Below are 27,671 nucleotides of genomic sequence, written 5' to 3'. Positions count from 1 at the left end.
ACAGAGGATGCGTGATGCAAATTGGGTAATTGGACACGCTAAAGGAGGAGAAAAAGGGGGAGAAAATGCATATATAAAAAAAAAAGAGAACGATAAGGTCAGAAATACTGTAAAACTTGTGTGTGCCGATGTATTTTGATATAAACTATATTACGCTCCTGTTCCACCTTTTAACAACTTCTCCCCTGCGTTTCCCCTCACCCCGTATCTTGCGTTCTCATTGGCTGTTCGAGATAGCACTCATTGCCAGTCGGGCAACTCAGATTCAGATATTCGGCATGCCAGAAATCCCTCTTGGGTCGCTGAGTGCTCAGCGAGTGCTCGGCGAGCCGCTCGGATCGAGTTGTTGAGAAGTTCACACATAGCGATTGAGAGACGAGTTTCGATTGCCGAGTTGCTCTCAAGTCGGCAAATATAGCGTCGACCAGTTGCCGAGCGAAAATCAGGGCAAAAGTCATGTAGTGTGAACTAGGCATTAGGCTGCAAGACATGAACACACCCTGGACAGGGTGCCAATCGCTCATCCCCCCCTCTTCAGGCATAGCCAGTTATGTCTGCCCGGCCATCTGATAGCACTGCAGACAGTTTTTTTTTTTTTGCATTTATCCCAATTTTCCTCCCCAGTGTAGTTATATTTAATTACCCGATTGCATTACGCTTCCTCTCTACCGATGCTGATCTCCACTCCTGATTGAGATTTTGGACATTGACATTTTTCTCTTTTTTCTATAACCTAGAAGCAAAGAATGGAAGTAATTGCAAAGGAAAAAAGGAAACATCTGGATGAAACTCACTCCTGATATCTTACCAACCATCCATCATGATGGCCTGCAACAGCAGTGTTGGATGCAGCTCACCAGAACATCACACAATCAAATACATGACGAATGTAACCGAGCTTCTGGGAAATACAAACGACCCTTTACCCATCAGCCTCAAGGTTGTGCTGTCAGTCATAATGGTGATCATCATCAGCATCGGGTTCCTGGGAAACGCCATCGTCTGCCTCATAGTTTACCAGAAGCCTGCAATGAGGTCCGCTATCAATTTACTGCTAGCCACGCTGGCTTTCACCGACATCATGCTCTCGCTCTTCTGCATGCCCGTCACCGCCGTTACCGTGGTCTCCAATGATTGGCAGTTTGGTCTGGACTTCTGCCGCATCACTCTCATGCTGTACTGGCTGTTCGTTCTGGAGGGCGTTTCCATCCTTCTCATTATCAGTGTGGACCGCTTTTTGATCATCGTACAGCGGCAGGACAAGCTGACACCAAGCCGCGCCCGTCTGCTCATCGCGGCCTCCTGGCTGCTGTCCTTTTGCCTGGCATTGCCAGCTGCCAGCCTGCCATCTTTGGAAGATTCCTACTTCAGACCACGCTGTGTCTTAGGCTACGTGGAGTCCCCTAACCGCAGCTACACGCTACTGCTGGTGAACGCGGCCTTCTTCGTGCCTGTGAGCGTCATGCTACTCTCCTACTTGCGCATCCTGAACACGGTGCGGCGCAACGCCCTGCGCGTCCACAACCACACCTTCCCCAGCCCTGAGCAAGCCGGAAAGGCGAGTTTGCCAGTCCTACGTCGGCCACCGCAGCTCAGCGTTGACGTCAGCTTCAAGACTCGGGCATTCACCACTATCCTTATTCTATTCGTGGGCTTTTCCGTGTGCTGGCTGCCTCACACGGTGCTCAACCTCTTCGCCGTTTTCAATCAGAGGTTCTACACGAGCCACCAGTATTACGCCGCCAGCGTGGGGGCGCTGTGGCTCAGCTACATGAAGGCCGTCTTCAACCCCGTGATTTACTGCTGGAGGATTCGCAAGTTCCGTGAGGCCTGCGATGACTTCATGCCCAGGAGTTGCAGGATGCCCAGGTTAAGAACACATGGTGGACCAAGGGTCAGACCCTGCAGCATCTATGTCTGCGCCGAGAGCCAATCAGCCATGTGATTCTTTGCTAGAGATGCGATCATTTTAGATTTCGGTTGTGAATTTATTCTTTTAATTTGGATAAATCCCTAATTTGGACCATTTCCATCGTAGTATAGCTCAGAAAAGAAAGCTGCCTATTGTGTTATATAGTTTCAGTTCATTTTAATCAACCGTTTATCCTGGTCAGGGTCATGCCAGGTCCGGTTCCACACTAAAACACTGAGCGCAAATGCAGGAATACCCTAGATTTACCCAGGATATTTTCTAGATATAGCCAATCATGTCTGTCTGGATGCCCGGCCGGCCGACCGACACAGCTAAGATTCAAACCTGGATCTTAACAACGGTGGCACTGCACAACATGAGCCCCATAGTGTAATTTGTGTTGGCTGATACAGTATATACATATACAGTTTTTCATTTCGTTCCCATCAGCCACTTTATCCTGGTCAGGGTTGAGGCGGGTCTGGTTCCACAGGGTAACGCCAGGCACAAGGTAAGAATCTATCACAGGGTTATGGCCATTTCCATATGGACATAGTCCATAGACATAGTCAATCGTGTCTGTATAGATGCCCGGCCAGCCGATAGCACGCGGAGATTCAAACCCGGCTCTCAGAGGAGGTGGGCCAGCGTAATGGACTGCGGCGCCACCCGAGCACCTTTTATATACATATAGTGCCTTGAAGAAGTATTTATTCTGGTTTACAAATGACTGGTAGCTCAGTGGTTTAAGGTACAGTACAATTGATTGAAAGGTTGTTGGTTCAAGCCCCGTCACCACCAATCCTCAACTGCTTGGATTGTATTAGCCCACAATTGTAAGTCGATTTGGATAACAGTGTCTGCTTAATGTCGTAAATGAGCTACAAAATGTAAAATATTCAGGTTTATCTACCTCAGAAAAATGAAATCAACATGTCAACAATTCTGAATGATGATGCAAATCCCTGCCACCTAAAGACTCTCCATGACATGAAGCCACCACCATCATACATCGATCAACCATAACATTGAAACCACCTCCTTGTTTCTACACTCACTGTCCATTTTATCAGCTCCGTTTACCATATAGAAGCACTTTGTAGTTCTACAATTACTGCCTGTAGTCCATCTGTTTCTCTGCATGCTTTGTTAGCACCCTTTCATGCTGTTCTTCAATGGTCAGGACCCCCACAGGACCACTACAGGTCAGGTATTATTTGGGTGGTGGATCATTCTCAGCACTGCAGTGAGACTGACATGGTGGTGGTGTGTTCGTGTGTGTTGTGCTGGTATGAGTGGATAAAACACAGCAGCGCTGATGGAGTTTTTAAACACCTCACTGTCACTGCTGGACTGAGAATAGTCCACCAACCAAAAATATATCCAGCCAACAGCACCCCGTAGGCAGCGTCCTGTGACCACTGATGAAGGTCTAGAAGATGACCAACTCAAACAGCAGCAATAGATGAGCGATCGTCTCTGACTTTATATCTACAAGGTGGACCAACTAGGTAGGAGTGTCTAATAGAGTGGACAGTGAGTGGACACGGTATATAACTCCAGCAGCGGCACTGTGTCTTATCCACTCATACCAGCACAACACACACTAACACACCACCACCATGTCATTGTCACTGCAGTGCTGAGAATGATTCACCACCTAAATACTACCTACTCTGCGGTGGTCCTGTGGGGGTCCTGACCATTGAAGAACAGCATGAAAGGGGGCTAACAAAGCATGCAGAGAAACAAATGGACTACAGTCAGTAATTGTAGAACTACAAAGTGCTTCTATATGGTAAGTGGAGCTGATAAAATGGACAGTGGTGGTTTTAATGTTATGGCTGATCAGTGTATTTTTCAGTTCTGATATTTCCTGACTGATGCCTTGTTAGATTTATACTTTCTGTTTATTTTTGAACTGGTGAGCCACAACCCGTCTGTGCTTGTACAGAATGAGCCATTGGTGGATCCTCTTTAACCCTTTGATGCACAAGCTAAGCAAACCCCTTCTAATGCACAACATGGGTCAAAAATGACCCATATTCATCCAATCAAGAATATTTTCATATGCACATTTGTCAGTTATTTATGTATTTACTGTCTTAGCTAATAAAAGCTATCTATACTAGAATATGTAAACAGCTAGCAAGCAAATAGTATTGGACATATTCAAGATTCAAGAGCCTAATCTTTGGTTGTCTTTCAAAAGATCAGTAAATATGTTTTTGACTACAAACACTTAGAAATGTCAGTAGTTTCTGTCAAATTCCATAGTAAATACATAAGGGTCATTTTTGACCCATGTTGTGCATTAGAAGGGTAGTGATACAAAAATGCTTTTTATTAAAAAAGTAAAAAATATAAAACTGAAATAAGGATTTGTGATGATCAAAAACAAGTTAATTGAAAAATTCATGGAAGCTTGAATGACGAAATTAATTTATTGCAAAGATATAGAAAATAAAAACTCAGTTGGGTCACTTTTGACCCAGGTTGTGCATCAAAGGGTTAATACCCAATCATGATACCCTCACCTGTTTAAACTTCTGCTTATTGTGGAATGTTTTAAAATGGTGTAACTTGAATATTTTAAAAACTGTGTTGCAGGCATCAAATTTTACATGTGTTTATATTTAAAACAATATTGTTGGTAAGCCAAACCATTGAAAGTCATTTCTTTATGCTTTTTCAGTGACAAAGTTTAAGATAATGTATAAATCACAGATTATTGTTATTGCATGTTATAAAATGTCCCAACATTTATGGAAATGTTATTTATTCATTATTTTTTTATCAATATGATTCACATTCACAGTCTTAATTGGATGGATTAAAACATGTAAATGTATTTTTTGTTTGTAATTTTACTGTTTAAGTGGGCAAACTTTTTTAACAGGTTCAAGTCCAAAATGTGTAAAGCTTAATAAAGATACAGAACCTTACTGTGTGCCTCAGTGTAATTTAGTGTGGTGGAAAAACCCTTAATGAAGTACAGTGGTCCCTGGTAACTCGACGTCCCTTAAACTCAAAATCTTTGAAACTTGATTCCCTTGGTTGAGAAATTTGTACGCTTAAACTTGACGTTTCCCTTAAACTCATCGTGTGTGCGACCGCCGCTTTGTTCAGCGCTTGGCTGGAGTGGTAAACGTCATCCAAGTTACTAATATGAAAATGCATTTGTGGTAAATAACCGTCAAATTCACTCTAAAAGCATCCACATGTATCTGTGTTTCTCCTGTTTCGCTTTTAAACTTGTGTTGTAGCTCGGGGTGCTGAGAGTCTAAAATGCTTATCGTAAAAAAAAAAAAAAAAAAAGCTTAACGTGACTTAATGTATTAAAAGAACGACATAGAAACACTAAACCTCTCTTAATTATTACTGATCATAAGTTCTCTCCACTAATTAAATTTCTCACTCGTTGTTTTAGTACAATAAGTCACGTTAAGCTTTGTGCACCAGCACACTCCATAGGAAATAACGGCACAGCCAGTGCAAAAGCTATTTTGCCGCTTCTGAATACGCCTTTACTGAACGAAATACTGTATTCCAAGATGGCATGAGGGCTCAAAGGGACCTGTGTTTTTGTGCAGTAAAAATGACCAGAGCTCCAGTAACATTAGCAGTCATGTTTATTAAAATGGTCATCTTTACAAATTGTACATTCCACCTACACGGGCATCGATTTACAAAGCAACAAACAGTTCTAAATACAGTATGTACAGACGTAGATGTGCATTTAGAAAACACTGGAATGGACAGAAAGTCCATCTGCAGGTCAGCAGTCAGAGGGAGCGACGTCAGGATGTTGTTACATTTATGATCAGAAGAAATGTTGCAAACCAAATTTGAGACAGCAATTCAACATCTAGTCACAACAAAATGACCATCTGCTTTTTTTAATAAGAAAAATAATTCATTTATTTAATTTTGCCAACCACGTCAGGCAGATTAAAGGTAAACGGGCTATGGTAAATTAAGCAGCTCAGAATGACTCTTTCTTTGGCACTCATTGGACCCCCTGATACCAAGTGAGCACTCTTTCAATGTGACGACCTGTCTGAATATCTGAGTTCAGTGTACTTTAATGGCCTCTCCAGTCACCAGACCCGAATACAATAGAAAGATGATAGAATAGGAGTCTTCATGTACATGTTAATGCAGCATGAATGCAGCGGTTAACATGGACCAAAATCTCAAGGAAATGGTGAGAACACCTTGTGGAATCCATGCCACATAAAAATGAGGCTGTTCCTAATGAAGTGACCAGACTAGTGTGTATTTACTTAGATTAGAGCTCATTGCAAGCACCATTTATGCACATGCACACTTGAGGAAATCTACTAGACATCTGAATGTCATCAGAATGTCAGCATGAGATGTATGGACATTATAATCTCATTATTACCTGAAATACAAACATGGTCCTCACATTTCTTTAGTGCACCGTGTAGATGACCATCTGAATAATCTGATAAATGCAGAATGCAGTATATAAAGATCAGATTATCACTGTGCAACATGAACTCTCATTTTCCTCCTCTGTTATTCTTAGTACATCATCACAATTACTGCCTGAAATGTTCACTCATTTGCTACATATAAAACAAAAATAGGTCGAAACACAGAGCCACCTCAGTTATAGACCACTGCATCTAATTAACTACCCACCCCGGCTGGTGAACAAACTGAGACTCCCAATCTCCTAATGTCAGGTCAGGGTATTGACAAGAACAACCTGAGAAATCAGCGCAATCCTCTATATGTAATAATGTTCTGTAAAGAATCCCATGAGGCACGTGCTAGCCTGTGGTCCTCAAATCAGATAAGACAAACAGTTAATTAGATGAATCAAAAAACTGGAAATGGGTGGGAGTAATTCCTGTAGATATAAATGTTTCTTTAGATCGGTGCTTATACACCGATCAGCTATAACGTTAAAACCACCTCCTTGTTTGTTTGTAGTTCTACAATTACTGACTGTAGTCCATCTGTTTCTCTGCATGCTTAGTTAGCCCCCTTTCATGCTGTTCTTCAATGATCAGAACTCTCCCAGGACCACTACAGAGTAGGTATTATTTAGGTGGTGGATGATTCTCAGCACTGCAGTGACAATGACATGGTGGTGGTGTGTTAGTGTGTGTTGTGCTGGTATGAGTGGATAAGACACAGCAGTGCTGCTGGAGTTTTTAAATACCTCACTGTCACTGCTAGACTGAGAATACTCCACCAACCAAAAATATCCAGCCATGAGCGCCCTGTGGGCAGCGTCCTGTGACCACTGATGAAGGTCTAGAAGATGACCAACTCAATATGCTTCAATATGGTAAGTGGAGCTGATAAAATGGACAGTGAGTGTAGAAACAAGGAGGTGGTTTTAATGTTATGGCTGATTGTGTGTATATCTTCAAATAATCAGATGAACTTTCGAGTAATCTTAGTTTTATGATATGTTAATAGGAATATCTGACTTGTAGCACAACCAGAACCCAAAATCAACTTCTAAACTGTCCTTATGTGTCCAAATACTTTTGTGTTATAAGTAGTTTCCAGTTTCTCAGTTGCTTTGCACACTTGTCATAGGACAATTATTGTCTTTTTGAAATATTGCACACCTCTTTACATGGATAATTTATGTTCTTATAACACTACAAGTACATATATGGTCAATGTCTGGCAAAAGGGGGGCTGTGATTAATTAGGGCCTTATACAGGGTGTTCCTTTCAGGTATCGGATCCTGGATTAAACTGGATTGACTGACTATATTCAATTTTTTATATATATATTTTTTTGTTTATGCATGTTCTCCCCTTTTTCTATAAACTTTTAGCGTATCCAGTTACCCAATTACATTATGCTTCCTCTCTACTGATGCCAATCCTCGCCTTGGTTGAGGAGAGCAAGACTACCACACGCTCCCTCCAACACGTGTGAAGTAGCCGACTGCATCTTTTCACCTGCACGAGGCGAGTTCATATGCGGATCAGCTTTGTGTACGGAGAGCCACACCCTGATCAATGCATTATTCACCGACTCTGTGCAGGTCCCATCAATCAGCCAGCAGAGGTTGTAATTGCCTCAGTTATGAGGTCCCTATCCGGCTCCCACCCTGTATGAACAACAGGCAATCGTTGTTCATGCAGGCGCCCAGCCCAGCCGGATGGCAGACCTGAGTTTCAAACCGACGAGTTCGAAATGCCAGCCCTGGTGTGATAGCGTGTTTTACCGCTGCACCACCTGAGCGCTGAATATATTCATTTTTTAATGAGATGTTTTGCAGGTAAATTACCATGTTGTGTTTTCCAGTGTCGCTTAATGTGGCGTTGGCACTAAATTTAAATGTTTCAGAAAGGGTGCAAAGGCCACTGAGAAAAAAAGGCAACAGCAATCAAGCCACACACAGAATTGATCAGATATGTCCATGCTTATGTAATTACATCAGAAAAGCCCATTAGTGCATGTGTCAGTATCAGAGCGTTCTGTTAGTGTTAAAATACAGGAGGGGCAGAATGACTGATGAGGTGTTCTAATGTACAAAGGGAAATGCTAGGACACGAAGAAAACAGGGGTGTTATGATGCACAAATTCCATGACAGGTGCAGCCAGGGAAGGTCATCAGGGTGCACTGAGCGTATTCAAATTAGAATTCAAAAAGAGAAAAAACAAGGAGGAAGATTGGTGTTCCATGTATGTAGTACAGTTCTGAATCCATCCTAATGCACATTCAAACATTATAATTGGCGTCTGCTGGTCCAGCACCCTACCTAGTGTTCTTCATGCTGTTTTCTAGTGATATACACTCATCAGGCAAAACATTAAAACCACCTCCTTGTTTCTACACTCACTGTCCATTTTATCAGCTCCACTTACCATATAGAAGCACTTAGATGGACTACAGTCAGTAATTGTAGAAAATTTCTTTACATACTTTTTTTTTTAGCCTGCTTTCATCCTGTTCTTCAATGGTCAGGACCACCGCAGAGCAGGTATTATTTAGGTGGTGGATCATTCTCAGCACTGCAGTGACAATGACATGGTGGTGGTGTGTTAGTGTGTGTTGTGCTGGTATGAGTGGATAAGACACAGCAGCGCTGCTGGAGTTTTTAAATACCGTGTCCACTCACTGTCCACTCTATTAGACACTCCTACCTAGTTGGTCCACCTTGTAGATGTAAAGTCAGAGACGATCGCTCATCTATTGCTGCTGTTTGAGTTGGTCATCTTCTAGACCTTCATCAGTGGTCACAGGACGCTGTTGTCTAGATAAGACACAGCAGCACTGATGGAGTTTTTAAACACCTCACTGTCACTGCTGGACTGAGAATTCTCCACCAACCAAAAATATATCCACTCATACCAGCACAACACACACTAACACACACAGTGCTAAGAATGATCCACCACCCAAATAATACCTGCTCTGTGGTGGTCCTGGGAGAGTCCTGACCATTGAAGAACAGCATGAAAGATGGCTAACAAAGCATGTAGAGAAACAGATGGACTACAGTCAGTAACTGTAGAACTACAAAGTGCTCCTATATAGTAAGTGGAGCTGATAAAATGCACAGTGAGTGTAGAAACAAGGAGATGGTTTTAATGTTATGGCTGATCGTGTACACTATATGGATAAAAGTTATTGGGACACCCCTTCTATTTTTAATTAATGCATTTAAGCCACAGCAGTTAATTTCAAGTGAATTAGATCAATTACATGAAGGAAATTCTATGCTTCCAAATTTAAAGCAACAATTTCCTGTTCCAGCATACTAGCAAGGTCTATAAAGACAACAAACAGCTTTAAAATAAACTGGATAATCTATTGAGGCTTTCTTGACCAACATCAGTGCCCAGCCATAAACTGTTCCTTTGACTGAATGGGCACAAATTCCCACAGACAGACTTCAAAGTCTTGTGAGAAGCCTTCTCAGAAGAGTGGCTGTTGGTGTAGTTAAAACAACTGCATAGAGGTTTATTCTATTTAAAACCATTTTTGGTTTTTGAAATGGGATGTCCAACAAGCTCATGGTCAGGTGTCCAAATACTTTAGGCCATATAGTGTAAATGCTCATGGTTTTTGGAATAGACTGTCCAACAAGCTTATGGTCAGGTGTCCAAATACTTTTGGCCATATAGTGTAAATGCTCATGGTTTTTGGAATAGACTGTCCAACAAGCTTGTGGTCAGATGTCCAAAAACTTTAGGCCATAGAGTGCAATAGAAGTGGACACTATGGTAACATTATTAAGGGTGTGAGTTGTTGCAACACTAAAACAGTTCTAGTACAGTCCACCCCCTCACTCTCTCTCTCTCTCTCACTCTCACACACACACACAGCCCAGCTTTGTCAGATGAAAATTCCCTTCCACTTCCCCACTCCCACATGATCAGCATCATCACTAACATGTTCTGTGTCCAGCGATCTGAGCATTCGCCGTGTAGATGCGCGATCCGTACCCCAATTCCTCCCTCCTCCTGTGCCCGTCTCCACTGGTGCGCCCTCACCTTTCCAGGCCCAGGACATGCAGATGCCCCTGCAGTGCAGTCCATTTCCAGCAAGCTTCAGGTGTGATTGCTGGTATGGGAATGGTCTAGTTGCCGCTTTGAGGGCGAGTCCTGAAGTCTCTTGGTGGCACAGTGCGTGTGGATGGGAATTCCACCCGGTAGGCACACACAGTCAGGCTCGTTGAAGGTGTTGTGGCACAGGTGGCATCCCTTCTTTTCAGATATGATGACTGGCCCTCCACGATACTTCAGCTGAAGATGCAGAGAGAGTAAGAGAAGAGGTTCATGTGTAGAATACATTTACCAATGTTGATTTCCATGTACTAACTTTAGTCTGCTTTAAACACATTAGTAAACTCACCCTGTCATGCTGGAGCTGAAGGTTTTCGGCTCTCGCCAGCCCCAGGGCGATTTGGGAGGTGCGCCGTTCGTGCATGCTGGCCCTCACTGCCCCACACAGGAAAGGCTGAAGCAACGACAGTGACCACGCCTCAGGGACGAGCTCTAAAACCTTCGCTGCATCAAAAACATCAGCGTGACGGTTCAGCAAGTCTACGGCTTCTACAGTCCGTGACCCACCTGGTACGTCGGGGTCCAAATAAACACGCAGCAGCTGGTGAAAAACGTTCTCGCGGTAGCTACGATCATAAGCTTCAGACGCCCATATGCAGTAATCTTCAGCAGCTCTGGAGTTTTTCACTTGGTGCACCAGGATGTGCAGGGCTTTGTCGTGCTCCTCAAGCTTCCCATGCAGAGTTGCTCTTTCTGTTAGCAGAAGCTCAGAGTCCTTTAGTTTACCTGCACGATAGACACGCAATAACATTTTTAATTTGTCTGTTAATTCATGTAATTATTTAATTAGGTAGTTTTGTGGCAGCAGCACAATGAAAAACACAGACACAGTTCAGGCAGGTCAGTTAATGTTTACATCAAACATCAAATTAAAAATACAGTTTAATCTAGTGGCTTTGATGGTGCCAGATGGGCTGGCTTGAGTATGTCAGCAAAAATGGAAAAACATCCAAAGAGCAGCAGTTCTTTTGGTTGAAAATTTGTTGATGTGCCATACTGGGTGGAGCTGACAGAAAGGCTGTGCAAAAATGCATCTATAATACGCAACATTGAGCTTTGTCTAAGATTGGAATTTGTAGCCCCTTTGCATCAAAGACAGTGTAAGAATTACAGCATGGACCCAATGATGACTAGTTTTACCCTACTGCACTCAATGGCATTAGTATCATAATTTCATATGAAACAAGAAGAGCAGAGACAGTATTTCTTAAATGTATATATGTTGTGTGTTTTAATCCCGAATTGTTCAGTCTAACTCTGCTGATCCCAAGTTACACTTGTGTATCTTGCTACTGCTTCCTGTAATAAAGATTCACCATTTTCATCAAGTTTGGAGAAGACGTCCTTCTGTTCCATTTTTTCCTTACAACAGGCTTATTTCTTTATCTCCCAATCTAGTCATTTCGAATTCCTTATTGTGAATCTGCTGCTGCTTGCACAACCCCCGATCTACACAAGAAGCTTTGGATCACCACACACCCCTCTGACACGCTCTTATCATCTGTTAGTGTTGGGTTCCCACACACTCTCTGTGTATGTGTACAGTGTATCACAAAAGTGAGTACACCCCTCACATTTCTGCAGATATTTAAGTATATCTTTTCATGGGACAACACTGACAAAATGACACTTTGACACAATGAAAAGTAGTCTGTGTGCAGCTTATATAACAGTGTAAATTTATTATTTCCTCAAAATAACTCAATATACAGCCATTAAAGTCTAAACCACCGGCAACAAAAGTGAGTACACCCCTAAGAGACTACACCCCTAAATGTCCAAATTGAGCACTGCTTGTCATTTTCCCTCCAAAATGTCATGTGATTTGTTAGTGTTACTAGGTCTCAGGTGTGCATAGGGAGCAGGTGTGTTCAATTTAGTAATACAGCTCTCACACTCTCTCATACTGGTCACTGAAAGTTCCAACATGGCACCTCATGGCAAAGAACTCTCTGAGGATCTTAAAAGACGAATTGTTGCGCTACATGAAGATGGCCAAGGCTACAAGAAGATTGCCAACACCCTGAAACTGAGCTGCAGCACAGTGGCCAAGATCATCCAGCGTTTTAAAAGAGCAGGGTCCACTCAGAACAGACCTCGCGTTGGTCGTCCAAAGAAGCTGAGTGCACGTGCTCAGCGTCACATCCAACTGCTGTCTTTGAAAGATAGGCGCAGGAGTGCTGTCAGCATTGCTGCAGAGATTGAAAAGGTGGGGGGTCAGCCTGTCAGTGCTCAGACCATACGCCGCACACTACATCAAATTGGTCTGCATGGCTGTCACCCCAGAAGGAAGCCTCTTCTGAAGTCTCTACACAAGAAAGCCCGCAAACAGTTTGCTGAAGACATGTCAACAAAGGACATGGATTACTGGAACCATGTCCTATGGTCTGATGAGACCAAGATTAATTTGTTTGGTTCAAATGGTCTCAAGCATGTGTGGCGGCAATCAGGTGAGGAGTACAAAGATAAGTGTGTCATGCCTACAGTCAAGCATGGTGGTGGGAATGCCATGGTCTGGGGCTGCATGAGTGCAGCAGGTGTTGGGAAGTTACATTTCATTGAGGGACACATGAACTCCAATATGTACTGTGAAATACTGAAGCAGAGCATGATCCCCTCCCTCCGGAAACTGGGTCGCAGGGCAGTGTTCCAGCATGATAATGACCCCAAACACACCTCTAAGACGACCACTGCTTTATTGAAGAGGCTGAGGGTAAAGGTGATGGACTGGCCAAGCATGTCTCCAGACCTAAACCCAATAGAACATCTTTGGGGCATCCTCAAGCGGAAGGTGGAGGAGCGCAAAGTCTCGAATATCCGCCAGCTCCGTGATGTCGTCATGGAGGAGTGGAAAAGCATTCCAGTGGCAACCTGTGAAGCTCTGGTAAACTCCATGCCCAGGAGAGTTAAGGCAGTTCTGGGAAATAATGGTGGCCACACAAAATATTGACACTTCAGGAACTTTCACTAAGGGGTGTACTCACTTTTGTTGCCGGTGGTTCAGACATTAATGGCTGTATATTGAGTTATTTTGAGGGAAGAATAAATTTACACTGTTATATAAGCTGCACACAGACTACTTTTCATTGTGTCAAAGTGTCATTTTGTCAGTGTTGTCCCATGAAAAGATATACTTAAATATCTGCAGAAATGTGAGGGGTGTACTCACTTTTGTGATACACTGTATGTACAGCCATGCCATGCTCCATGTGACTTCCCCCATCACACTCACAGACGCCCAAACCTTTCCCAGAGATCACATATCACAACGGCAGCTGTAAAAAATCCCTGTTCAACCTCTTCTCCCCAATTTGCCAACAGAGTGCCCCAAAAATGGGAATTTAAGAATACGGTGGACACAGGTTCCATAAAACTTTGCAGCACAAGTTTGAAAAGAAAAAAAAACATTGCTTGTTATGGTGAATCTTGCCATCTTACCATCCAGTTAAAAGCGTCAAAATTTGGCATATACAGCATGAATTCACAGACCAAACCTGCTTTGAGTTGCGTGAATAGCATGGTGGTGAATGTTTTCTTGGTACACATTGGGCTTCTAATACCGATCAAGCATTGGTTGCATGCCACAGTCTGAGTAATCTGAGTAATGGTTTGCTGTGAATCTCTTTGTGGCTACAATTTGCCTCATGTTACAAAGCACAAGTCAATTTAAACTGGCTTCATAAACAGGACAATGACTTTAGTGCACTTTATTTGCCTCCCTGGTCACCAGATCTGAATCTAGTCTTACAAACCTTAGAACATGGCAGCATAAATGTGCAGCTGATAAATATGCAGCAATTACACAATGTCATGTATACTGTACATGTATACATGTATATGTCATCTATACTAGAAAGAATTTATGCTGTTCTTAGAGCAAACGGGGGTCCTACTTGGTGTTAGTTTGGCGTTTCCAAGTCCAGCAATAGTTGCCACTGTTGGTCCCTTAGGATAAGCCCTTAATTTTCAATGTCTTGCATTGTATTATTGGACAAAGAACTCACAGAAATAGATTGGACAAAATGATTGGCACCCTCAACTCAATATTTGGTAGCACACCCTATGGAAACAATCAGTAAAATCATGAATGACTTTTTTACACCTCTTTACTTCTTTTGCTAACTGTTCCACACCTCTCAGATTTGAAGTGTTTCGTCTCCCAACTGTTTTTAGATCTCTCCACAGGAATTAGATAGGATTTAGATCTGGACTTAGATTTAGTGCTGGTCACTTCAGAACTCTTCAGCACTTCGTCTTAATTTATTTCTTGGTGCTTTTTAAAGTATTCTGTGGGTCACGGTTCTGCTGTAGGACTCATGACCTCTGACTGAGACCCTGAGCCCTGACTCTAATTGGAAAGTCAACTGTGAGCCAGGCCTCTTCGACCAAACTTAGTGCCTTAGCTCAAAAATACTATCTAAACTGAATGGGTACAAATTCCCACAGACACAAACCAAAATCTTGTGGAAGGCCTTACTGTAACAGTAGAATCAGTTATAACGGGCCAAATCCATATAAATGCGCATCCAGAAAGCTTCTGGTCAGGTGTCCACATACTTTTGACCATAGTGTATTTTGAGTAGCATTTTAATTATTACATGTCTAGATCTATTTTTTACCGAGTAGCAGCTGAACTCTGTACAGGTTGGACTCTCTGAGCAGTTGCTGCAGTTTCTTTCGAGCTGAGGAGATCTGCTCCCCTGTAGCTGAGGGTCGGGAGATGAGGGTCAGCACTCGGTCAGCGTACAGCACAGCTAGGTGTGTGTGGTACTTCTCCTTCTGCATACAAATATAAATGCACAAACAAGATAAATGTAAACTGAACACCATTCATTAATTCATTCATTTCTACTCAACACTTAGTTTAAATAGAGCCAATCCACATTCTGCATGTTTGAGGTGGAAAGAAATCAGAGTAGAAATGTAAAGATTTGAGCAGAGGTAGGTCAGCGATTAAGGTACAGGACTAGTAATCGGAAGGTCGCTGGTTCAAACCCCATATCGGCCATGTTGGCACTGTTGGACCCTTGAGCAAGGCCCTTAACCCTCAACTACTTGAAATGTATACAGTCCTAATTATAAGTCGCTTTAGATAAAAAGGCGTCTGCTAAATGCCAAAAAAGTAAATGTGAAGAATTCAGAATGCTTGCATTTATCAAACTACTACTTTCTGACAACAGTCTAAGGGAAGTCCTTTCCTGTTGGCGCATGACCAACCTTAAACAGTGCCAAGTTATAAGGGCTCATATAATTTTACATTTAACAAACCCGGTGCCACTAATTGACAGAAGTGACCCAAAATGAAAGGACCTGGTGCTAATGACATTTTCCTAATGGATCCATACAGCTTGTTAGCATCTCGTCATGATGGCAAACACACAATTAAAACTCTAGATTTGGTTCTCACCTGCAATCTTCTCTCCAGAACAATGTGTTCCAGATACAGCATGAGGGCCTGGTGGTGCTTCTGCAGGTACGTTATCACCTCGTCTGGATTCAGCTGCCCAGTCAGCTCTTTAGAGGCGGGTCTCTTAGTAAAGATCTGCACTCCAAGCTATATAAAAGGGAGAGAGCGCAATAACTGAAATTCTCTCATGGTGAAAGTTTATATTCCAACTTCCTGTCAGGCAAAAATCAGGCTGCCTATTCTTGCTTGCTACTAAACATGAGCTGCTAAACAGTTTATTTAGTTGTTTTCCAATTCTCCTGTTCATGACGTGCAGTACATTTTCAATAGGAGACAGATCTGGACTGCAGGCAGAACAGCCAAGCATGCACACTCTGTGTCTACAAAGCCACACTGTTGTAGTACATAAGGAAAGAAGCCTGGCATTATTTTGCTAAAATAATCATAAATGTTCCTGGAAATGATCTCTCTAAAATTCCAATACATGCCTCTGGGTCAATAGTACATATGCAAGTCACCCATGCCGTGGCCACTGATGCACTCCCATACCATGACAGATGTTTTTTCCAACATTCGCTAATAAAGGTTTGGATGTTCCTTTTTGTCTCTGATACGGAAAACTCTATGTCTGTTTTTTTGTTTTGTTTTTAAAAACAATCTAAAAAGTGGATTAATCTGGGTTCGAATACCCAACACAGCTATTGGCCAGTTGGACGTCTACATGCAGATATGATTGTCTATGCCTTGGGGGGGAGGGGTGTTTCTGCAGTAAGCAAAGTAATTCTAAGGAAGCTGGACCCAACTCTGACCAGGATAAAGTGATGGTAAAAACATGAATATTATTATTTTTTACATCTCTTAGCAATGGATGTGACTGATACACCTGAGCTCAATAATTAAAGGAACAGATTCTGCAATTTAAGCCCACACTAAATTGTGGTAGCCTAGTGGGTAGAGCTTTGGGCATTCAATTGGAAGGTTGAGAGTTCGAATCCCAGCTCTGTCATGCAGGTACTGTTTGGTCCTTAAGCAAGGCCCTTAACCCTATCTGCTCCAGGGGTGCCGTACAATGGCTGATCCTGCACTCTGATCCCAACTTCCAAAAAATATGCGAAGAAAGAATGTCATTGTGCTGTACACATGTACACATATATGACAAATAAAGGCAGTAAGCATGGACACTTCATTTCGAGTTCTGGAGCGCATCAAATAAGCAGTTCGTTTCTAACTAAATTCTGGTGTGATTCGTTTCAGGTCTGAGTGTAATATGAATCAAAGGCATCTAAACAAACTAAGCATGTAATGATGTCACAAGACGTGACACTAAATGTGCTGTGAGAGAAGAGTGCATTAAAAGCAATTATTATCATAAAGGTAAATGTGCAGTGGAGGAATTTCCTGTGCTGTTTTGTGTTCTATATCCATTTTACCACATCTTTAATAGGATTTTAATGTCATGTTTTACACCCTTTGGTTACATTCATGACAGGACAGGTTATTACTCATTACACAAGATTCATCAGTTCACAAGTTTAATTTCTCCAATTCACTTCACTTGCATGTCTTTGGACTGTGGGAGAAAACCGGAGCTCCTGAGGGAAACACAGGAAGAACATGCAAACTCCACACAGAAAGGACCCAGACCGCCCCACCTGGGGATCGAACCCAGGACCTTCTTGCTGTGAGGCGACAGTGCTACCAACTGAGCCACGGTGCCGCCACATGACCTGATAAGTGCAGTAAGCCCATCGTGTTGCTTTGTTATGCCTGTAACCGAGTGCAATTAGGGTTCACTGAACTCATAAAGTATGAAGTAAAGTATACTGAGACAGAGTTACAGGGAACATAACTGTACTTTACTGTGACTCTGTGAGCGCAACACAGAACACAGAGAGAGAGACCAGGACTAAAATGTAACAATGTATCATTTTTTGGTTAGTCCAGACCAAGGGAAGTGAACTACAGATGCAAACACAGCCTTAGTTGCCTTGCATGGCTTCAAATATAACTAGGGTGCTGCTAAATTCACAGGAAAAGTGCTTAATTTCACTAACTTTGTTTTTCAAAAATCACAGATTTCACAGAGAAGCGCCACATAACACTTTGAATTGAATGAATAAAATAAATAAAACCTACAACACACGCACACCCTACCTTAATGGTTGAATGTAAACCTAGAACATCCAGCAAGGTGCGAGGCATCATGCGTCCACAAAATTGGTTGGGAGTTTTCCAAACTCAGTTACCCGAGTCGTGTTTTTACCTACTTTACACTTCAACATCTTGGACATTTTGACTAACCGATTGCTAGCTGAATTTCTGTAGGATTGCTAGGACCGCCTCATAGTGCAAATTGACCAGCAAACGTAAGGCACTTGGACGCTATGTGAATGTAAAATGTTAAATTGCTAAACACAAATCTTACATTTTGAATTTCACAGCAAATTGCATATTACACGGGAAACTGCTCCTTTCACTGTCTGTGACGCAATTTTCACGGCCGTGAATTAGGTGAGGCCTTAAATATAACCTATCAAAGTATTAATTGTCAGAGCTTTTTACAGATTATGCACACTGGTAATTGGCAAATCTAACTACTTTTTTGTACACATCTACTGTTTTTATGTATATGTATACAGTATAGACACAAAAGTTAACAAGCCATATGAAAGCAAGTCTTGACTCTTACACATTGTCAAATGAGACAAATAGTTTTTTTTCATAATGTGAAAGTTCTCACCTTTTGGTCTTTGTGTAAAGCCCAGTCCGCATACTTCCACACAAGGTCCAGATTCTTGCAGGAGCTGAGGAAGTCCACAACATACTCAAAGAGATCAGCCCGTGTGGAGTCCTGGAGATCCCCGTTAACAATTCTAACCCACATCTATGGAAAAAAGCAAAAAATTTTTTTTTTTAAATATTACATTGTGTAATACTAACTCTACATGTACATGCCTCAAAAAATTCCAGTGTGACACACTGAACGTGATTCGGGAAACAGTTGCAACACGTCACTACCTAATTTCCATCTTTCTTCACTAAATTTTAAGTAGACAGGCACACAGGTGGTCTATCCCAGCGGCCAACCGGGCATCTACACAGACATGACTAGCTATGTCTGAGAGGGGGTGATCAAAGCCAACAATGGACTGCCACCTTTGTCTAGGGTATTCCTGCCCTGCACCCAGTGATTTTCTATGAAACTGGATGGCACGATCCTGACCCGGATAAAGCGGTTGATGAAAATGTTATACTTGTTTAGTCTTTTTATTAGAATTTCATTATTCCTGACATAATACAGACTCATAAACAAAACTGATTCAAGATCAGTTTCTCTTCTAATCTTTGGTGCATATGAATTCGGCTCATACCTGTAGAGCAGCAGCATCCTGGCCGTTATAGTGATACAGCAGTCCGAGTGCAAAGTATCTAAAAGAAAAAAGAAACACTATTACACTGGAGCTGCCGAACACATTTGTTGCTCGGCAAGGCCAAGCTACTGTCAGACAGTGACATTTAATACTGCTTTAATCGATGTGCTGTCATGGCAACAGCAGATTCTTCCACAGCAACCAGTATCGAGGACAGATGAGAAAAACTGCTGCACAGTAGTGTTTACCAGTATATCAAATCCAACTGATGTAAACCTCCCACACGGATACACTCCACGGCCTAAAGTATGTGGACGCCCCTCCTAAATCAGTTGTTCCAGTGTGAGCCCATAATGCCATGATTTGACAAGCCTTACCCTGAACCACTTAAAAATGTCTGGAATGAATAAAACTTTCCTCATTCAACATCAGTGCGTGACCTTATGCTATTTTGATCGCCTGGGCACAATTCCCCACAGGTACACTAAAAAATTTTGAGAAATGCCTTTTAAGAAGACTGGGTCAAGTATTTCTGCTGTAAAATACAGCTGCGAAATATATAGAAATATTAAACCCCCCACCTTAAAAGGAGTTATGGTAATATGCATAGAATGTAATGTTGAAACTAAAAGTCTCACTAAACAGAAAAATAATATTTATTGATACATAAAAGCTATTTTAAGTCGTATCATAAGTTGACATAATTTTGAGCTGAAATGAAAAACATCTGGTTCTCTTGGCAAATGTATTATTCAGCCCCCCAGTCTCAGTACTTGGTGGAACATCCCTTTGCCTTGATAACATCTAATAAGTGATTTCAGTAAGTGCTAACAAGCTTCTGACACCTCTCTTGTAAAATAATTGAGGCTGATGGTTTTCGTGCTGCAACTGCTTTCTTTAAATCTGGAGTCTAAAAAGGCCACTCCAGGATTGATTTCTTAAGTGTGCTGGGTATCACTATCCTGCTGGAAAGCCCAACTATCACAAAGGTTTAATTTCACCTTTAAAAAACATAAATTTACTTTCAAAATGCAGTCAGGATTGCCAGTTCCAGCAACACATGCTTACATTATCAATGGCCCACCTCCATGCTTCACCATTGGGGTGATGTTCGTCTGGTCATAAGCTATGGCTTATGTTCAGATCTATTTAAATTCCTTATGGCATATTTTCTTTAATATTCTTTAGATATCAATAATGTACGAATGTATGTACACCAATCAGCCATTACATTAAAACCACCTCCTTGTTTCTACACTCACTGTCCATTTTATCAGCTCCACTTACCATATAGAAGCACTAGTCCATCTGCTTCTCTACATACTTTTTAAACCTCCTTTTACTCTGTTCCTCAATGGTCAGGACCCCCACAGGACCACTACAGAGCAGGTATTATTTAGGTGGTGGATCATTCTCAGCACTGCAGTGACACTGACATGGTGGTGGTGTGTTAGTGTGTGTTGTGCTGGTATGAGTGGATCAGACACAGCAGCGCTGCTGAAGTTTGCTCACTCTGAGCTGAACACCTCACTGTCACTGCTGAACTGAGAATAGTCCACCAACCAAAAATATCCAGTCAACGGTGCCCCATGGGCAGCGTCCTGTGACCACTGATGAAGGTCTAGAAGATGACCAACTCAAATGGCAGCAAAAGATAAGCGATCGTCTCTGACTTGATACTACAAGGTGAACCAACTAGGTAGAAGTGTCTAATAGAGTGGACAGTGAGTGGACACGGTATTTAAAAACACCAGCAACACTGCTGTGTCTGATCCACTCATACCAGCACAACACACACTAACACACCACCACCATGTCAGTATCACTGCAGTGCTGGAAATGATCAACCACCCAAATAATACCTGCTCTGTGGTGGTCCTGTGGGGGTCCTGACCATTGAAGAACAGGGTAAAAGGGGGCTAAAAAGGTATGTAGAGAAATAGATGGACTACAGTCAGTAATTGTTGAAGTACAAAATGCTTCTATATGGTAAGTGAAGCTGATAAAATGGACAGTGAGTGGAGAAACCAGGAGGTGGTTTTAATGTTATGGCTGATCAGTGTATGTATCTACAGTGAAGCCCAAAATTATTCATACCCCTGGCAAATTTTGACTTAAAGTTACTTTTATTCAACCAGCAGTTTTTTTTTTTGACCGGAAATGACACAGGCGTCTCCCAGAAGATAATAAGACGATGTACAAGAGGCATCATTGTGGAAAAAAATATTTCTCTGCTTTTATTTACATTTGAACAAAAAGTGGCATGTCCAAAATTATTCATACCCTTCTCAATAATCAATAGAAAAGCCTTTATTGGCTATTACAGCAATCAAATGCTTCCTATAATTGCTGACCAGCTTTTTGCATGTCTCTACTGGTATTTTTGCCCATTCATCTTCAGCGATGAGCTCCAACTCTTTCAGGTTGGAGGGTCTCCCTCCACAGATTCTCAATTGGATTCAAGTCAGGACTCTGGCTGGGCCACTGCAAAACGTTAATGTTTTTGTCCGCTAACCATTTCTTCACCACTTTTGCTGTGTGTTTTGGGTCGTTGTCGTGCTGAAATGTCCACTGGTGCCCAAGGCCAAGTTTCTGTTCAGACTGCCTGATGTTGTTGTTGAGAATCTTGATGTATTGCTCTTTTTTCATGGTGCCGTTTACTGTGATTAGGTTCCCTGGTCCATTGGCTGAAAACCACCACCAAATCATTAGGTTCCCACCACCTTGTTTGACAGTGGGGATGGTGTTCTTAGGTTTGAAGGCTTCTCCTTTTTTACGCCAAATGAAGGATACATCATTGTGGCCAAACAATTCAATTTTTGTTTCATCTGACCATAAAACAGAAGACCAGCAGTCTTATTCTTTGTCCAGATGAGCATTTGCAAAGGCCAAGAGGGCTTTTGTGTGCCTTTTCTGGAGAAGTGGCGTCCTCCTTGGTCTGCGTCCGTGGAACCCAGCAGTGTGCAGTGTCCGTTGGACTGTCTGCCTTGAGACGTTGCCACCAGCAGAGGGTGGTGATCCTTGGATTCTTTTTCACCTCTCTCACTATCTTCCTGGCCAGCACAGGTGTCACTTTTGGCTTCCGACCACGTCCTCAGAGATTTTCCACAGTGCGGAACATCTTGTATTTTTTAATAATATTTTGCACTGTAGCCACTGGAACTTAAAAACATTTAGATATGGCCTTATAGCCCTTTTCTGACTCGTGAGCAGCCACAATGCGTAGCCGCAGGTCCTTAGTGAGCTCCTTTGTCTAAGCCACGACTGTCCACAAACCAACTGCAGAGAGCTGCTGTTTTTCACCTGTTGAGTTGATTAAAACAGCGGTTTCCAGTGAATCAGGGTAATTAGGATGCCTTAGAACAGCTTGGACTATTTGGAATGGTATAGAACTAGGGATGTCCCGATCACGTTTTTTTGTTCCCGATACCGATCCCGATTATTAATTTTGATCCCGATCCGATACCAATTCTCAAACCGATACTTGTATTTTCTAGATATTGTCTAGATAAGAACTAGATAATACTGTTCACACAGTGCACACTTCAAGTACATTACAATTATTCAAATTAATCCAGTGTATATGTTTAACAACTAAATAGCTCTGCAGTGCTGAAGGGAAAAATGCTGCATCCAAGCTATTGCTTAATGTTTTTGTATTTTTACAAAATCAATCAAAATGAGTGAGATAATTAGTTTTACTTTAAACTTTACAGAAGAAGTTAATAAAGTGTTCTGCTCCCGACAATATGTGAATATACTGTGCATTTATTTCTTTATTAAACGAGTGCATCACTACGTTGTTTTGTAAACCGGTGTGATCCTTAACTCACACACACTCTCACACATGAACGCAGCTCTGCTCCCACCGCCTCGTGAAACGCTCACACTGCAGACGTTACACTTCACTGTTGGACTTGTTTTACTTTTCAATTTAAAGTATTTCCACACAGCAGACATGCTGACGTAACACAAAAGATCGGGATTAAAGTCGGGTTTAGTAAAGCCGATTCCGATCAATTAAAAAATGCCTTGATCGGCCCCGATCCCGATCTTTGAGATCGGATCGGGACATCCCTATATAGAACTCTGGATTTTCCCATAGACTGTGACAGTTTGCAAAGGGTATGAATAATTTTGGACATGCCACTTTTTGTTCAAATGTAAATAAAAGCTGAGAAATATTTTTTTTCACAATGATGCCTCTTGTACATCATCTTATTATCTTCTGGGAGACGCCTGTGTCATTTCCGGTCAAAAAAAAAATTGCTGGTTGAATAAAAGTAACTTTAAGTCAAAATTTGCCAGGGGCATGAATAATTTCGGGCTTCACTGTATCTATCTACCTTAAAGACCCCTTGAGGTTGCTTTAATAATGCTGCCACCACCATGTTCAATGTTTTCACTTTGTCACTTCACATTACATTACATACTTTACAAACACAACACATAAAATGTGTGCAAATGTTCAAGAGGTCTGGAAACTTTGGTTTCCTAATGGTTAAATGTAAACCTAAAACATCAAGCAAAATGATATGAAAATATCATATGAAAATGCTTGTCCGTGTTTTGACACCCCCCCCCCCCCCCCCCCCCTCTCTCTGCACCCACAGAATTGGTTGGGAGTTTTCCAACCTCAGCTACCCGAGTAGTGTTTTTAGCTGCTTTACACTTCGACATCTTGTACATTTTGAGTAACCGATTGCTAGCTACATTGCCGTAGGATTGCTAGGACCGCCTCATAGTGCAAATTAACCAGTAAACGTGAGGCACTTGAATGCTACACAAATGAAAAATGTTAAATTGTAAACATAAACCTTACATTTTGAATTTCACAGCAAATTGCATATTACATGGGAAACGATTGTCACTGCCGTGAATTAGGTAGGGCCTTAGACATTACCTACACAGTAGTGTGCAATTACAGTTCATTTGCTGAATTTAACACATCCTTTTAGCCATATTTGTAAACAAATGAGTGAACATACAGGAACTGTATGTAACAAACTATGCAATTTGACCATAAGTGTCCCAACTTTTGCATTAGACTGTATGAGTACTGACCTGTGGTGTTTCTCCAGCCAGGGGGTACTGTCTGCCAGCAGGCAAGCATTGTCAGAGCCCAGCAGCTCCAGCAGTCCCTTGTGTCCCATCTCGGCATAGAGTTTAAGTAGTGCGGTGTCCACATCCTGCCTGAACCCGTTGGCGCTGTCACTGGCACGTACCTCACACAGGTAGCTGATTAAGAAGTTCTTGCAGCGTTGCACCTTTTCTTGGTCACCTTGTGCCAGCTGGTTGAGATCTGCAAACTCATGCAGCGGCGGGTGGCATCGCATGAAGGATGAAGAGGCGGGCAGCAGCAGCGGGCATAGTGAGATCAGCTCCCGCACGTCTAACTGCCCTTTTCTGTCAAAACACAAATGTATGAATTTAATACAGACCCAAAATGACATACACTATAAGGCCAAAAATACGTGGACACCTGACCTTGAGCTTGTTTGTTATCCTATTTCAATAACATCTGCATTCAAATAAATGTTAAACCTCTACCATACACCCCTCTCTATGAGGCTAACAGCCTCCACTTTTCTGAGAGGGCTGTTCACAAGATTTTGTAGTGTGTCTGTAAGAATTTGTACCAAATTCAATAAAAAAAATACATGAAACATTTGTGAGAAGATGCTGACGTGGAACGAACATTCCAATTGATTCCAGAGAGTACAGTAGCGTTGACGTCGGGGATTTGTGCAGGCATCTTCAAATTTGTCAAACAATCACTTTAAGGACCTGACTTTGTTTACAGTTCTCCAAACTGTCGCCACAAAGTTTAAAGCATGGCATTGAACAGTTCAATTTAGCAATTAGATGGGAGTCCACATACTTTTAACCAAGCTTATGTTGACAGTGAATGGGTATTTGGTCCGGTTCCTGATGTCTGTCGATGTATATTCAATGGCTATGTGCTTGATTCCATGCACCTGTTAGAAGACAGCTGGATAATCCGCTAGCTCACCACTGCCGAGATTCTGAGCTCCTGAGTTCGAATTTTGGCTCGGCTAGCAGGCACAATTGTCTAATGACTGCAGCAGACAAAACTGGCTTCCAGTCTGCTGGGTGGGGAAGACCGGACTAAGGGGTGGGGTTATCAACATTGTGTAAGGACCCTGGTTGCCCAGGGCACCTGTACAGAAAGTGGAGAAGCGCACAGATAGGGGCGTGGCTCTCCGTACTCAAAGCTGGGTTTGAATGTTAGCACTGCTATCAGCCAGCCGGGCACCTACACAGACATGACTGGCTATGTCTGAGGGAGGGAGGAAATTGCTGCTGCCCTGCAGGTTGGTTGATAGCCCTTATACAAGAGATGGAGAATAATGCAGATCAGTTTGTGATACCGATACCTTGTGCAGGTGAAAAGCAGCTACTACACATGTTGGCATTTGGCCACTACACATGTTGGAGAGGGCATGTGTAAGTTTTGCCCCTTCTCAGTGAGGACAGGGGTCTGCAGAACTAGAGAAGACACAACTGGACAAGTGCAGAAATATGTATATTTTATATAGTAGGGTATCTAGATCCAAGGCAGAGGACCACAATGTTGCCTAATAAAAATGGTCACATTTGAAACAGTTTTTGACCACACAAGAGAAACAGCTTTCATTTCAATGCGATGTTAAGTGGTAACACTTTTCCATTCAAAATGACTTTATGTTCCTACTTTATGATCTCGCTCTCAGTGTAAAGTGGAAAGTATTAAACACTAATGTGATGTTGGCAGTATGTGTGTAATTCTGTTACATTAGGCATCCCTGCAGCATCCACGACTAAAATCATGCTGAAATCGGATCACAGATTCATTATGTTGGCCATTTATTCAGCTATCAGCCATGTTCTGCTCCCCTGTCATTAAGCACACAGTCATTTAGGTCAGGTGCATTAAAAGGGATGAAGCAATTACATGAGCTGTTAACTGACTGCATTCAACGGCTTTTTAAACATCTGGACTCAAAGTGGCATTAATTACAGAACGATTTATTCACCTAAAATGTTCTTTGGCTTCGGTAAACTGGAGCTGTCCAAAATGGATGAATCCTGCTTGCTGGAGAATTCTTCTGTGCAACATCTGCAAGTATACAAAGTAAAAACCAACAACAACAAAATATTATTTAAAATGTTACGCTAGAAGTACACCAAGTACTTAGTACACTAGGAGTAGTAAATGTTCTGCAGACTGTACATATTAGCCACATCAATTGCTAACATGTCTAATATAAATGACAAGGCTAGGGATGGTCAATGGTTTGACAACCAGCAAAAAGGTCATTGTTCGATAGTTTGATTAATGCCGAGAACTAAAAAAAAAAAATTCATTTCCAACAGCTGAGACTTGAGAGCACAGCTATTGTCTGTACAGTCAGAGTGTTGATTTGAAACACACCCCAACCCATCCCCAGTGCTCAAGTGCCAGCTCTGCTTTAAGACTGGTAGAAAGAAAAGTGGAAAAAGTTCTAGTATTAATTATTAATCTTGGTCTTTTTATACACCAATCAGCCATAACATTAAAACCACCTTCATGCTGTTCTTCAATGATCAGGACTCTCCCAGGACCACCATTACTTGGGTGGTGGATCATTCTCAGCACTGCAGTGACACGGACATGGTGGTGGTGTGTTAGTGTGTGTTGTGCTGGTATTAGTGGATAAGACACAGCAATGCTGATGGAGTTTTTAAACACCTCACTGTCACTGCTGGACTGAGAATAATCCACCAACCAAAAACATCCAGCCAACAGCGCCCTGTGGGCAGCGTCCTGTGACCACTGATGAAGGTCTAGAAGATGACCAACTCAAACAGCAGCAATAGATGAGCGATCGTCTCTGACTTTACATCTACAAGGTGGAGCAACTAGGTAGGAGTGTCTAATAGAGTGGACAGTGAGTGGACATGATATTTAAAAACTCCAGCAGCACTGCTGTGTCTGATCCACTCATACCAGCACAACACACACTAAAACACCACCACTATGTCAGTGTGTCACTGCAGTGCTGAGAATGTTCCACTACCCAAATAATACCTACTCTGTAGTGGTCCTGGGAGAGTCCTGACCACTGAAGAACAGCATGAAAGGGGGCTAACAAAGCATGCAGAGAAACAGATGGACTACAGTCAGTAATTGTAAAACTACAAAGTGCTTCTACATGGTAAGTGGAGCTGATAAAATGGACAGTGTGTAGAAACAAGGAGGTGGTTTTAATGTTATGGCTGTATATGTATGTATATGTATCACAAACACCTAACTCTCCCCCTCTCTCTCTTTCTCTCTCTCTCTCTACCTTTTCATGAACAGATGAATATGCTACAGTCAGTAACTGTTTACCCTTAAAGGCTAGCTATATAGTAAATGTAACT

The 27,671-nt window shown here is 42.1% G+C and overlaps 2 protein-coding genes across 2 annotated transcripts in view; one reads left to right on the top strand and one right to left on the bottom strand.

Annotated features, from left to right (window-relative positions):
• Positions 1–820: 820 nt before the first annotated feature.
• On the top strand, positions 821–2,190 carry LOC134316451 (high-affinity lysophosphatidic acid receptor-like). The gene has a single exon (XM_062996813.1). The coding sequence runs from the start codon at positions 821–823 to the stop codon at positions 1,943–1,945; it is 1,125 nt and encodes a 374-aa protein (XP_062852883.1). The 3' UTR covers positions 1,946–2,190.
• Positions 2,191–10,220: 8,030 nt separating this feature from the next.
• Positions 10,221–27,671, bottom strand: part of tgfbrap1 (transforming growth factor, beta receptor associated protein 1) — a 32,896-nt gene continuing 15,445 nt past the window's right edge. The window contains exons 5-12 of the mRNA XM_062996814.1: positions 26,303–26,385; positions 24,330–24,671; positions 19,266–19,323; positions 18,635–18,778; positions 15,895–16,041; positions 15,107–15,266; positions 10,777–11,213; positions 10,221–10,667 (exon numbers count right to left, since the gene is read on the bottom strand). Coding sequence (XP_062852884.1) covers positions 10,473–10,667; positions 10,777–11,213; positions 15,107–15,266; positions 15,895–16,041; positions 18,635–18,778; positions 19,266–19,323; positions 24,330–24,671; positions 26,303–26,385 — 1,566 coding nt within the window. The 3' untranslated portion in view covers positions 10,221–10,472. The remainder of the gene's footprint in view (positions 10,668–10,776; positions 11,214–15,106; positions 15,267–15,894; positions 16,042–18,634; positions 18,779–19,265; positions 19,324–24,329; positions 24,672–26,302; positions 26,386–27,671) is intronic.

Source organism: Trichomycterus rosablanca, chromosome 6 (assembly GCF_030014385.1).
Source record: "Trichomycterus rosablanca isolate fTriRos1 chromosome 6, fTriRos1.hap1, whole genome shotgun sequence".
In the NCBI taxonomy this organism is placed as follows: Eukaryota; Metazoa; Chordata; class Actinopteri; order Siluriformes; family Trichomycteridae; genus Trichomycterus; species Trichomycterus rosablanca.
The sequence above is the reverse complement of the archived record's forward strand: the minus strand, read 5'-3'. Positions and strand labels throughout refer to the sequence as shown.